This window comes from Sylvia atricapilla, chromosome W (genome assembly GCF_009819655.1).
Source record: "Sylvia atricapilla isolate bSylAtr1 chromosome W, bSylAtr1.pri, whole genome shotgun sequence".
NCBI lineage: Eukaryota > Metazoa > Chordata > Aves > Passeriformes > Sylviidae > Sylvia > Sylvia atricapilla.
The window spans coordinates 10,383,219-10,396,184 of record NC_089173.1 but is presented as its reverse complement, the minus strand read 5'-3'; the positions used below and the strand labels follow the sequence as shown (position 1 = coordinate 10,396,184).

The 12,966-nt window shown below is 45.8% G+C and overlaps 1 protein-coding gene across 1 annotated transcript in view; it reads left to right on the top strand.

Moving 5' to 3' along the window:
* Window positions 1-7,201, top strand: part of LOC136373408 (OTU domain-containing protein 7A-like) — a 76,315-nt gene extending 69,114 nt beyond the window's left edge. The window contains 4 exon segments of the mRNA XM_066338314.1: window positions 1,512-1,613; window positions 3,786-3,913; window positions 4,646-4,766; window positions 7,128-7,201. Of these exon segments, the coding sequence (XP_066194411.1) occupies window positions 1,512-1,613; window positions 3,786-3,913; window positions 4,646-4,766; window positions 7,128-7,201 (425 nt within the window).
* The last annotated feature ends 5,765 nt before the right edge of the window (window positions 7,202-12,966 follow it).

The window sequence follows — 12,966 nt, the reverse complement described above, 5'->3', positions numbered from 1 at the left end:
CATTTGGCGGGAGCGCCGCCGAACCCGGCGAGGTGCCGCTACCGGATACACTCAGACCCTGGACGCAGCAGGGAGGAACGATCGGGAAAACCACGTTTTTTTTGGGGGGTTTCGGATCCGGGGGTTTCCGTGGGAGGGTCTGGGGTTCTCCTGTGGGCTCCGGGGGGTTCAGGCATGTGCTCGGGGAGGGGGTTAACGCGTCCGCTTCCCGCATGTCCTCGGGGGGTTCCGCGGCACAGTAGCCCCCCTCCCTCGCTCCCTGCATCCCTCCGGGGGTTCCCGCGGTCCCACGCTCCCCTTTCCCCGGCTGCGTAACGGCAAATAAACACGTTTTTGCAGCGTTCCAAGTTTCTTGTTCTTCTATTGCTTTCCGCAACGCTTTCTCAACTTTTCCCCATGCTTTTAAAACTTTTCCACTGCCGGTGGCTTTTGTATCTTCAGCCAGGGCAGCGGTATATCTCTCCCAACCCTCTGAATTTAATATGTCTATGGGGCGTGTAATCGCGCCTAAATCCAATAACCTTGCAATAGCAAGAAATAAATCCCTTTGGTCCCACTGTACGTTTGAGTGGGCTGCAATCGAACTTACGACCTTCGCTAAGCCTTCCATGCCGTTCGCGGGTCCCTTGGGGCGTCCCCCTTTTTTCTTCTCCTTCGCAGTAGGTCGGGCCGGCCGCCACTGCCGCTGTGTCCTTTCCAAGCGCAGATCCCGTCCGCCAAGGTCTCCTTTCTTTCCCGGGCTTTCGGCACCACTTGTTGCTGTTTCTTTTCTGCAACTGTGGAGGCTTGGTCTTCAGAACAGACAGCACGGCGTGTACATTCTGCTGGTACCGCCGTGCCTAGTAACAAGCGCATTCACCAACGTGGTAGACGGTTACAAAAGGCTTTTATTAACTCAAAAATGTAGTTTATATACTCTGGGGTCTTTACTACGTCAGAGGGGTATTGCTACATTTCCTGGGTTAGAAGGAGGAGTGGAAAAGTACTGGCACATGTTAGTAGAGCTTACATTCTTGTGGTGATAGCTTATCTTAGGGGGGTTGGGGTATTTCTTTCCTTCCCGTTACAGCCCGAGATCTTCCGCTCGCCTATCCCTATCCAACCACAATATTACTTCCGTCTGTTGACATAAGAAAAATTCCTTTATTACCTTAATATAACCTGTCATGCATGTGTGAGAGCCGAATGTCGATTATGTTTAGGAACTGACAGCAAGGCTCATAATAGCATTAAGGCAATAAACTCCTTGGAAATCCATCCCTGGATTCAGCATATGAGGCTGGAAGATGCAAATCAGTTAATGGTGGTCTTTTCTTTTCTAGATCCATGTAGAGAATAGTTTATCTGCCTCATTTCTTATCTTTTCCGTTTTGAATTCTGCCATTCCATTAAAGGTTATTTGCTCAAGAGGATGCTCATGGTTACCCCTCCTGCTCTGTGTTTACCTGCACAGGGCACTGCTGCTGTTGCAGGTTCCTCTCTCCCGTAACAGGTGTTTGTTTCCTTTGCAGGACGCCTCAATTGGTGGTCTACAGTGTGCACAAGCTGCAAGCGCCTGCTGCCCCTGGCCACAATGGGTGATGGAAACTGCCTTCTGCATGCTGCCTCTCTGGGTAAGGGACAGTCTGGGCAGGAAACCTTTTGCCAGAAATATTCACTGCTCTGCTCTAGCCCCAGACTAAGCTCAGAAACACATGAGATCGAAAGATTTGCATTAAAAGTCTGATTCTGGAGCAGTATGTCCTTCACATCTCGCTGTAGTGTTGTTTCCTGAAGCATGCCTAAAGCAGGAAAGGAAAACGTTTCTCAGGGTATAAAAGTATAACCAAAACAGTATCCAAACCCATGTATCACAGACACCAGTGATCGGTATTTTCCTTATATTTTTCGTGTTCCTAGTCTAACAGGTGTGGAACAGGCAAATACTGGAACAGGCAAATTCCAGGTGCTTCTGCAGGATTGTCCTCATTATGTGCAAGGAATTTCATTCATTCGCCTGATTTTCTACAGACAGTTCTCTGCTGTTTCAAGAATGCAGTGTCAAGCTATTATCTCTGTTAGTTCCTTATAGAGTTTAGGCATATATGAAACAGCATTTGGGGTGAATGAAAATAATTTCCAATTGTGTTGGGGAAGATGAATCAGGGAAACCTTATAAATATGATTGCTTAGCAAAAGATTCTGAAAATATGAAACCTATAATCGAAATAGAAATGAAAGCTTACTTTGAGTTGTAGGATACTGAGTCTTAGTTACTATATAACCTGAAAACAATAGCCTAGCTAGCTGAAGGAGAATCCCTTTTGATTGAACAATACATTTCTGCTGGCTAAGGGATCCAAAGGTCAATGTATCAAAACAGAAGTCTAAAGAGTAGTTTTTAGAGTTTAAAATATAACACAGTATGGTAATATAGTAGTTCTTATAGGCTGTATGTAGATTCTATAGGATTTTGTGTCTTGTATTGGTTGGTCACTGTAAATTAGAATATTCATCACAAAAGAAGATATACTGTATTGTAACAAAGACCTCGCTCTCTTACCTCTTCCTCCTCTCCTTCCCGCTACTCTTAGCTCTCTTAACTCTCTTAACTCTTTTACCTCTTAACTCTTACCTATCCTCTTAACTCTTACCCTTGCTCTTCCCCCTACTCCTGCTGTCTTCCCCCTGCCACTTTGGTCTCTCGCTCCCTTCTCACTTAGCTCATACCCCGCTGTTCTTTCTCCCTCTCTCTTTGGGACTTCCCTTTAGCCGAGGCTGGTGGCTGAAGGCAAGGCCTTTTTACCCACGACCCTTGCAATAAAACCACGTTCTAGAATATACAGGTTGGCGGAATTCCTTGTCCCAGCTGTCTACGGATTCACCTACACAATTGATAAATTAAATCAAGATTATTTAAGCCTTTCTGCAAATCAGTAGAAGCCTGTGAAGCTGAAGACCTTTGATGTGCTTTCCACATCCTAATCTAGTGTGAGGAAAGTTAGATTTTTTACAGTTGCTTAAAAATTCCACCAAAAGTACTCCAAAGATTGACTTTTTAAAAACACTGGAATTTTTAATATTTTGAAGAAACTCCTCTTGTTGAAAGAAGTAGTAAGAAAAGAGGTTTTGCTATTTCCAAGGATCCTTTTATCTTTGTCTACTTTGTTTTGTATGTTAATTACTGCAAATGTTTGGAGTATTGTGACCTGAGCCCAGCAGCTGACAATGTGGTGACTGAAACATAGGCACAGGACTGGGACAGCTCTGCTTCCTTTTGGTGTAGGTTACTATTCCAAACCATATAAAGATGTTTCATTATCTTAAAATGAACTTGAAAGCCTGTGGCTGGTTGTATTTTTGGACATTTTATCATCTTGAAAACTTGTCTCTTCATTTGGTATTGAAACCAAAGGAAATTTCCTGCTGTGTAAGAGCCAGAGCCTTTGGGGGCCAAGACTGTCCATGATTCCGAGAGGTGCCTGCAGTGCTCATTAACATCCTTGTGCCTGCTGGCAACTTCAGGTAAAACCAACCTGTGCACTGAATATTCCATGGCTTGCAGCAAAGCTGGAGCTGCCTGCAAGCAAACACTGAACCAGCTCAAATCCTTGGTTGTTCCTTAATCAGAGTTTAAAATGATTGGAACTCCCTCTTGTTCATTGGCTTATTTACAATGACTTCCTTTTGGAAACCTTGAAAATAGTGAGTGAATTATTTGCCAGGGAGACTCTTCAATTATGTGTTAGCTCTTTCTATTTCACTGTAGCTTCTTTAAAACTGAGGGTCATCTTGTGCTGCCTCAGGAATGTGGGGATTTCACGACCGGGACCTTGTGTTACGGAAAGCCCTCTATACTATGATGAGAAGTGGAGCTGAAAGGAAAGCACTGAAAAGAAGATGGAGATGGCAACAGACTCAGCAGAATAAGGAGGTCTATATGGCCCAAAGACAGACTTGTTAATATCAATTAGGGTTAAAAGCACTCTTCTGAAGTTTGCTGTGAAAGTTTTAATTAATATCAAATTCCTCATGCTGGCATTTTGTATGAGGAAAGAGATACTTTTATTTGAAATTTTCACACCAGAATGCAAATGTGTTTGTAGCTTTGTGGGTATAACTATGCAGAGTTTTGTGCCTAAAAGGTCTAAGATGCATTTGGAACCCGTAGAAAATTAAATGTGTAATTTAGCTATCAAAAGCATTTAAGATGAGTGGAAATGAAATCCACAAGAGAGAGGGAAACCCATTTAGGAAAGATCTCCCAGAATTTCAAATTAGGATTTTTAAAGCTATGGCCAAATATTGGGTGAAAGTGTTCTAACTAAAATCATCTGTAAATTTGGTTTGACTTTTGATTAAAAGCTGTACCATCAGCATGTTACTATTTCCTGAAGATGTCTGTGCCTAAGCAGTGGCTAGAAAAGTGAATTTCAGGAGTAAGCCTACAGGCAGGCAAGTGAATGTGCTAACTCTACAGCTAGAATTTTAGGTCTTTTTAATAAGTTAATATTCTTTCACCTGAGTAGAAATATTGAACTATTTATGGTCCAAGATACTGAAATGAGTCACGTGTGAAACTCAAGTTAGTTGCAAACCCCGCTAGAGAGCTCTGCTTACACGGTGTGTGAGCAGAGCAGTGACAGCATTTCTTTGTGCCCCATAGTCAGGTTTGGTATACACGGAGGAGTGGGAGCGCGAGTGGAACGAGCTGCTCGAGCTGGCATCCAGCGAGCCGCGCACGCACTTCAGCAAGAACGGCGGCATCAGCAGGGGGGAAGTCCAGGGCAGGAGCTCAGGGCTTCTGAACCACACACCTGGAATCAGTTCAGCAGACGCCATTTGTTGTTTACATTCCAGTAGAAGCCATTTATTGTGTATGTTACACCACAGTTATGGATTCTAGGACTACTGTTCACGTGTTGTTCTGGGTTGACCTGCCTCCTATCCCATATATCCATCCCATATCTTGGATGCATTGTTATGTCTGGCAGCTGCCCCCACCCTCTTGGGCGGGTGCCTGCAGTTTTTCTTTCTTTTCCTGCTTTGGCTTTTGCTTTGCTAGCTCAGGCCTGCTTTGCTGCTGCCTGATCTTTTTTTTCCCCTTTCTCTATTTTCTCCCCTCCCCCCCCCCCCCCCCCCCCCCCGCTTTCTGGCTGCCCCTGCTGCGGGTTTTGTTTTTTTCCGTTCCACTGCTTCTGTTAGGTTTTTTTTTTCTTTCCCTCCTTCCTTCCTTCTCCCCCTTCCCCCCCAAGGTTTGAACCAGCACCTGACCTGACCTGACCTGAGAAGGTGGAAAAGTCCCGGGCCTGCCAGAGACACGTCGCCACACCCTCCTCATCATCACAGTAACCTTTGCCCACTTTCGGTGTCGGGGAGTGTTCTTTTTCATTGTCAATAAACCGTTTTTTCCACTTTTCCTCCAAGGTATTTTCCTTCCTGAACCCAGGGCTGGGGGGGGAAGGAGTGGTGGAGGTTTTGGTTTAGGGGACTTCTTTTGGAGGTTCTTCCCTAATTTATTCTAAACCAGGACATTTCTTGGTGCATTGGCCGGGAAACAGGCCAGAGAAAGTGGAAAAAACCTTAATAATAATATTGGTGGTTCTAGTTGTTTTGTGGGTGTATTGGGATGTTTTTTTCTGGATTCATAATGTCATTCAGGGTGAAAGCCTGCCAATATTTCTGGTCCCCAGAGATTTTTGAGGTTTTAATACCTCTGTGGTACCTAGGGTTATTCCTTTACTTAGAAAAAGCTCTGGTATTGCTACTAATACGTAGTTTTTGGGGCCGTGGGGCACTAACCAGAATATTCATTGGGCTGGGCTTGCTTGTGATGCTTTATAGGAGGGCTGTTTAGATGCTCAAATCTGTTCCAGGAGTGTATAGTTCATTGTTATGGTGGCGCATTCAGTTTGTTAGGGGAGAATCAGGGGGAGAGTTTTTTCAGCCTCTGTCTTCCCTCTTCTCCTTTGAACTTTTTACATCTCTTTTAGAAAATGTTCAGTTTCCCCTGAGTGTTAAAGAGACCATCTTTCCGGCATTTAATCTAGTAAGTTTACTCTATACTGTCTGCAGTTTATATAAAATAAAAGCTGAGATTTCTAAAAGAGCTAATGAGACTCCTGATTTAGGGGTAAAGCCCACAAAGAGGAATCTTGAGTGGAGTGGGAAATGGGAAGATATAGGCCAAATTTTAAAGGAATTTTCTCATCCTATAGTCTGGGACTTCCCATCTGAACAAATTCAGAACCCAGCTGAGGTGGAAAAGTATTTGAAAGAGAAGTGCCATGGTAATACTAAGGAGAAAAGGATTACTGCAGAGAGCTGGGCCCTGGCATATGTTTCCCGTACTCTGCTAGATACTGAAGGACAGCAGATAAAAGAAAGGGAACGGGGAGATAAGCTAGTTACCACCCCAGTCACTCAGGCTGCAGCTAATATCCTGGGCTCAAGGCCAACAGCTAAACCAGACAGGGAGTCTAAGACACTGGCAGTCGCAGGGGCAAAGAGAGCACGAAAGACTGATCGACCAGTAGAGGATGATGCAGGTGAAGGGCCCTCAAGGCCTCCCGAGGACACCCAATCAGAAGCTGGACAAACTGATATAAAATCAGAAGCTGAACCAACTGACACCCGACTGGGAGCCGGACCAAATGGATCAAATGTCCAACCAGCTGGCACAAGATCAGGACCCACTATTGATGCTTTTTCCCTGAAGGACCTCCGAGGTTTGAGAAAGGATTACACTCGACGACCAGATGAGTCTATAATTAGTTGGTTAGTCCGTCTCTGGGATGCTGCAGGCGAAGCTACAATTCTGGATGGCACTGAAGCAAGGCATTTGGGCTCCCTGTCACATGATCCAGTTATTGACCAAGGAATGATGAGGGTGGCTACCCCTTGCAGTCTCTGGGAACGAGTCCTGGGAAGTGTGGCACAAAGATACCTGTGTGCAGACGATCTCTACATGCAGCAGACCCAATGGAAGACCATAGAACAAGGGATCCAACGCTTGAGAGAAATGGAAGTGGCGGAGATTATATTCTGAGATGACCTAAACACTAAGAACCCAGACTTGGTACCATGTACACCCGTGATGTGGCAAAAACTTGTACGACTTGGACCATCTGAATACGCTTCTGCTCTAGCAATAATGAAGCAGGAGGAGACATATGAAATCGTGCTCGATATGGCAAAAAAGCTTCGAGCATATGCTGATTGAGTACACGGCCCAACTCATGCCAGGATTGCAGCTGTGGAAACACGACTGCAGAAATTGGAAGATAAATTAGAAGAAAATCACAAAAAACTCAGGGAAGAGATTAGGGAGGACTTCCTCCAAATTTCGGCCATTCAAATTAGAGACCCTGGTGTTCAACGTGGGCGTACCTCTGTTGGGGAGAGAAGGCGCACTCCGCGAACCGAGTTGTGGGTCTTCTTGCGTGAAGCTGGGGAGGACATGAGGAGGTGGGACGGAAAACCCACTGCTGCTCTGGCACAACGGGTGCGTAAATTGAAAGAAAGTAGGATTCAAAGAGGAAGTCCTACTAAACAGAGAGCAGCACCAGTTGTCTGCAGCCGGGACGATGATGATATGTCTGATCCCCTGGAGGGAACCTCTAGGACATATGTCCAAGGAAAGAAAGATAATCAGGCTTAGAGGGGCCCTGCCTCTAGCCAGGTTTGGGAGAATCGTGTGTTTGGGACTGTGTGGATTCGATGGCCTGGCACATTGGCGCCACAGAGACATGAGGCTTTGGTTGACACTGGATCACAACGTACTTTGGTGCCATTGGAACATGTGGGGGCAGAACCAATTTCCATTGCCGGGGTGACAGGGGGAGTACAAGAGTTGACTTTGTTGGAGGCTGAGGTGAGCCTGACTGGAAAGGACTGGCAGAGACACCTGATTGTGACCGGCCCAGAGGCCCCGTGTATTCTGGGCATAGACTTCCTTCGGAATGGGTATTTCAAAGACCCAAAGGGATTCAGATGGGCATTTGGAATAGCATCTGTAGAAACAGAGGGTGTTAAGCAACTAAACACCCTGTCTGGACTATCAGATGACCCATCTGCTGTAGGATTCTTGAAGGTGGAAGATCAGCAGGTGCCAATCGCCACTTCTATAGTGCATCGACGGCAGTATAGAACAGTTCGAGATGCAGTGATTCCCATCCACAAAATGATTCGTGAGTTGGAGAGCCAAGGGGTGGTCTGTAAAACCCACTCACCCTTTAACAGCCCCATCTGGCCTGTGCGCAAGTCGGGTGGAGAATGGAGGTTGACTGTGGACTACAGGGCATTGAATGAAGTGACTCCACTGCTGAGTGCTGCCGTGCCGGACATGCTGGAACTCCAGTATGAGCTGGAGTCCAAGGCAGCAAGGTGGTATGCCACTATTGACATCGCCAATGCCTTTTTCTCCATTCCTCTGGTTGCAGAATGCAGGCCTCAGTTTGCTTTCACCTGGAGGGGTGTGCAGTATACTTGGAATCGACTGCCCCAGGGTGGAAGCACAGTCCTACCATTTGTCATGGATTGATCCAAACTGTATTGGAAGAAGGTGAGGCTCCAGAACATCTGCAATACATCGATGACATCATTGTGTGGGGGAACACTGCAGCTGAAGTGTTTGAAAAAGGAGAGAAGATTATCCAGATTCTCCTGAAAGCTGGCTTTGCCATCAAGAAGAGCAAAGTTAAAGGACCTGCTAGAGAAATTCAGTTCCTGGGAATTAAGTGGGAAGATGGACGGCGTCAGATTCCCACTGATGTCATCAATAAGATCACAGCGATGTCTCCACCAACTAACAAGAAGGAGACACAAGCTTTCCTAGGTGTCATAGGTTTTTGGAGGATGCATATTCCAGAGTATAGCCAGATTGTGAGCCCTCTCCACCTGGTAACTGGCAAGAAAAACACTTTCCAGTGGGGCCCTGAGCAGCAACATGCTTTTACTCAGATTAAACAGGAGATTGCTCACGCGGTAGCCCTTGGCCCAGTCAGGACGGGACCGGACGTGAAGAACGTGCTCTATTCTGCAGCCGGGAGCCACGGTCTGTCCTGGAGCCTTTGGCAGAAGGTGCCTGGGGAGACTCAAGGCCGACCACTGGGATTTTGGAGTCGAAGTTACCGAGGGTCGGAAGCCAGCTATACTCCAACAGAAAAGGAAATTCTAGCAGCCTATGAAGGGGTTCGGGCCACCTCAGAGGTTATAGGTATGGAAGCACAACTCCTCCTGGTACCCCGACTACCGGTGCTAGGGTGGCTGTTTAGAGGAAAGGTTCCCTCCACCCACCATGCCACCAGTGCTACCTGGAGCAAGTGGATTGCCCTCATTGTACAACGCGCTCAAGTTGGGAAATTGAATCGCCCTGGAATTTTGGAAGTAATTACAAACTGGCCCAAAGGTGAAAGTTTCAGTGTTGCAGATGAAGAACAAGAACCAGTGACCCGGGTTGAGGAAGCTCTGCCATACGACCAGTTGCCAGCAGAGGAAATATGTTACGCTTTATTCACCGACGGTTCCTGCCGTGTCATAGGGATGGGTCGGAGGTGGAAGGCAGCTGTATGGAGCCCCACACGACAGGTCGTAGGGGTCACTGAAGGAGAGGGTGGATCCAGTCAATTTGCTGAACTCAAAGCCATTCAACTGGCCCTAGATATTGCAAAGAGAGAGAAGTGGCCAAGGCTCTATCTATACACTGATTCTTGGATGATAGCCAATGCTCTGTGGGGATGGCTGAAGAAATGGAAAGAGGCGAACTGGCAGCGTAGAGATAAACCAATTTGGGCTGCTGAAGAGTGGAAAGATATCACTGCCCGGTTAGAAAACCTACCTGTGAAGATTCGCCATGTAGATGCCCATGTCCCCAAGAGTAGAGCTAATGAGGAGCAGCAAAATAATCAGCAGGTAGATCAAGCTGCAAAGATAGGGGAGTTGAAGATAGATCTTGACTGGGAGCACAAGGGAGAGTTATTTCTAGCACGATGGGCCCATGATGCCTCAGGTCACCAAGGTAGAGATGCCACCTATAAGTGGGCACGAGACCGAGGGGTGGATTTAACCATGGACAGCATTTCTCAAGTTATCAGTGACTGTGAGTCGTGCGCTGCCATTAAGCAAGCCAAGCGGATGAAGCCTCTCTGGTATGGAGGGCGGTGGTCTAAGTACAAGTATGGGGAGGCCTGGCAGATTGATTACATCACACTGCCTCAAACCCACCAAGGCAAGCGTCATGTGCTGACCATGGTAGAAGCCACCACAGGATGGTTGGAAACCTATCCTGTGTCTCATGCTACAGCCCGCAACACCATCCTGGGCCTTAAAAGCAGGTCCTTTGGAGGCACGGCACTCCCGAGAGAATTGAGTCAGACAATGGGACTCATTTCAAAAATCTTATTAAAACCTGGGCTAGGGAACATGGCATTGAATGGGTATATCATATCCCCTACCATGCACCAGCCGCAGGTAAAGTGGAGAGGTACAATGGGTTGTTAAAAACCAGCCTGAAGGCATTGGGTGGAGGGTCCTTAAAAAACTGGGAGCAGCATTTAGCAAAAGCCACCTGGTTAGTTAACACTCGAGGTTCCACCAACCGAGCGGGTCCTGCTCAGTCCCAGCACCTTAATGTAGTAGATGGAGATAAAGCCCCAGTGGCCCATGTTAGAGTTTTGTTGGGAAAGACAGTATGGATCAACCCTGACTCGAGTACAGGCAAACCCATCCGTGGAGTTGTCTCTGCTCAAGGACCGGGTTGTACATGGTGGATAATGCAGAAAGATGGAACAATGCGATGTGTACCTCAGGGAGATCTGAATATGGGGTAAGATTGATATGTGCTGAGTGTTACTACCATTGTCTGCGCATTAGATCAGTTAGACATAAAACAAGGAAACATATAAGTGTCAAAGGTCTGAGCAAGTAAGACGGACGGAAATGTGTAAGTGTTAAAGGTCTGAGTAAGTGAGATGAAAGTTTTAATTGGATGGATATATGGGATAAGGGGTGGAATGTTCTGGGTTGACCTGCCTCCTATCCCATATATCCATCCTATATCTTGGATGCATTGTTATGTCTGGCAGCTGCCCCCGCCCTCTTGGGTGGGTGCCTGCAGTTTTTCTTTCTTTTCCTGCTTCGGCTTTTGCTTTGCTAGCTCAGGCCTGCTTCACTGCTGCCTGCTCTTTTTTTTCCCCTTTCTCTATTTTCTTCCCCCCTGAAAATCCGTGGACTGAAAATCTGGAGCTGTGTGTGGGGAAGGAAAGCCAGGTTACCATAGGGAGCTGTTAGAAGGAAGCCCAAGGACATGAGAACAGATCTTGCTCATTTTGCAAGCAAGAGAGCAGCAGCCAGCCAGGTGGAACAGCAGGATAGGTGACTTTTCCCTTCCAGCTTTTTGAAAGAGTATTTCTTTCATTCCTGGCTGCAGTACAAATTGGATTTTCCATAAGAGAGGGAGTCTCTTTGGAGTGATGAGACAATGTCTGCTTTGTTTGGACTGGAGGTATCAGTGGTCCTGTAGGTCAGACTAAGATTAATTTTTTTAAAAAAATTTGTTTTTCTTTTTATTAGTGATTTGCTCTTAGAATTGAGATAATTTATTTAGTCAGAATACTCTGGTTGAGCAAGATTCTGCAATGCAGATCTACATGCTCCTATATAAGTGGATTTCGTTATTTAAAGTTAGCTTTACATGAACAGAGGAATTAATTGCAGTTTCTTAAATTTTCTTTGCTTGCATGTTTTATTGACGAAAGTATTTTGTCCACAGTTTCCCTGGTCATGTAGCCAGCATGTTTAAAAGATCCCTGAATAAAAGTGGAATGATCAGTAGATCAAAGGATGTGGCAGGTTGCTATGGATACTTGTCAATGATGATTTTTCATTCTCAATAATATTTAGGAAAACTCACACTGAATCCTCAGCAAGTGGCACTGAAATAATATAAAACAGGCCACATGAATTTCTGGCAGCAATGGTAGAAAATTGATCATTGAAAAGATTTCCCAGAGAGGCTGTGAACTCGCCCTCCTTGGAGGTACCCAAAGGCTCTCTGGACACAATTCAGGGTTTTGGATGGCCCTGATGGAACAGGGGCTGAATAAGGGGTTCCCTAGAGCTCCCCTATGGCCTCAGCCACTCTGATCCTCTGGAAGTGAGCAGTACAATGTGTAATAGCAGAGAAGGGTTTGAAATGTGTGAATATGATCAGAGATAGTGAATCAAGCAACATGGGGATGTGGTACTGAAGAGGAAAAAAGCCCCATGGAATTTTGGAGTTAGAGCAGTCAGGCATGGCATCAGCTGATGAAAGGGATAGAGATCCCTCTGATACAGCTGTATCTGGAATATGCCTTTCAGTTCTAGAAACCTGATTAACTAGGAGATGAGGAACAATTAGAGGATTTGAAGAAAAAATTAGGACTGATAGGTTGGAAATATTAATGTGAGAAGATAGCTGGAAAACTTTCTGGCATATTGTCTTGTCAATAACATGATTCCCCTGAGATGCTTTTGGCTGAGAGATTACTCTGAGGTGACAGAATGGACTGCAAATGCTGAAAAAGCTGTCACAGCCAGCTGTGGAGAAGAGTTCAGTAAGGAATAGAGGAAGAAATTGCAAAATGAGTGTTATAAATGATAAGAAGCCAATTCAAAATAACAGAATTTATTTAGCAAATTAAAAAAAAACAATTAAAAAGCCACAATAAAATTGGACAACATCGATCGAATGCTGGGTGGGCAGAGTGACAGTAACAACGGTACCATCCAACCTCAACCACACATCACTGGGTCTCGGCGTACAGTTTTTGTACGGTTTATTCGCCCTGAGGCTAAGTCCATTGAAAGTCCAAATATTCATGTATCTCTTTATTTCCAAGCGAGGTCTTGAAAGGGGTTCCCGTAAGTATGACAAGACATTGATAGTCTTCCTGGATCTCGTCTTTGGGGTGCTGATTTGGTCATCCTCTGGATCCCCTATCAAGA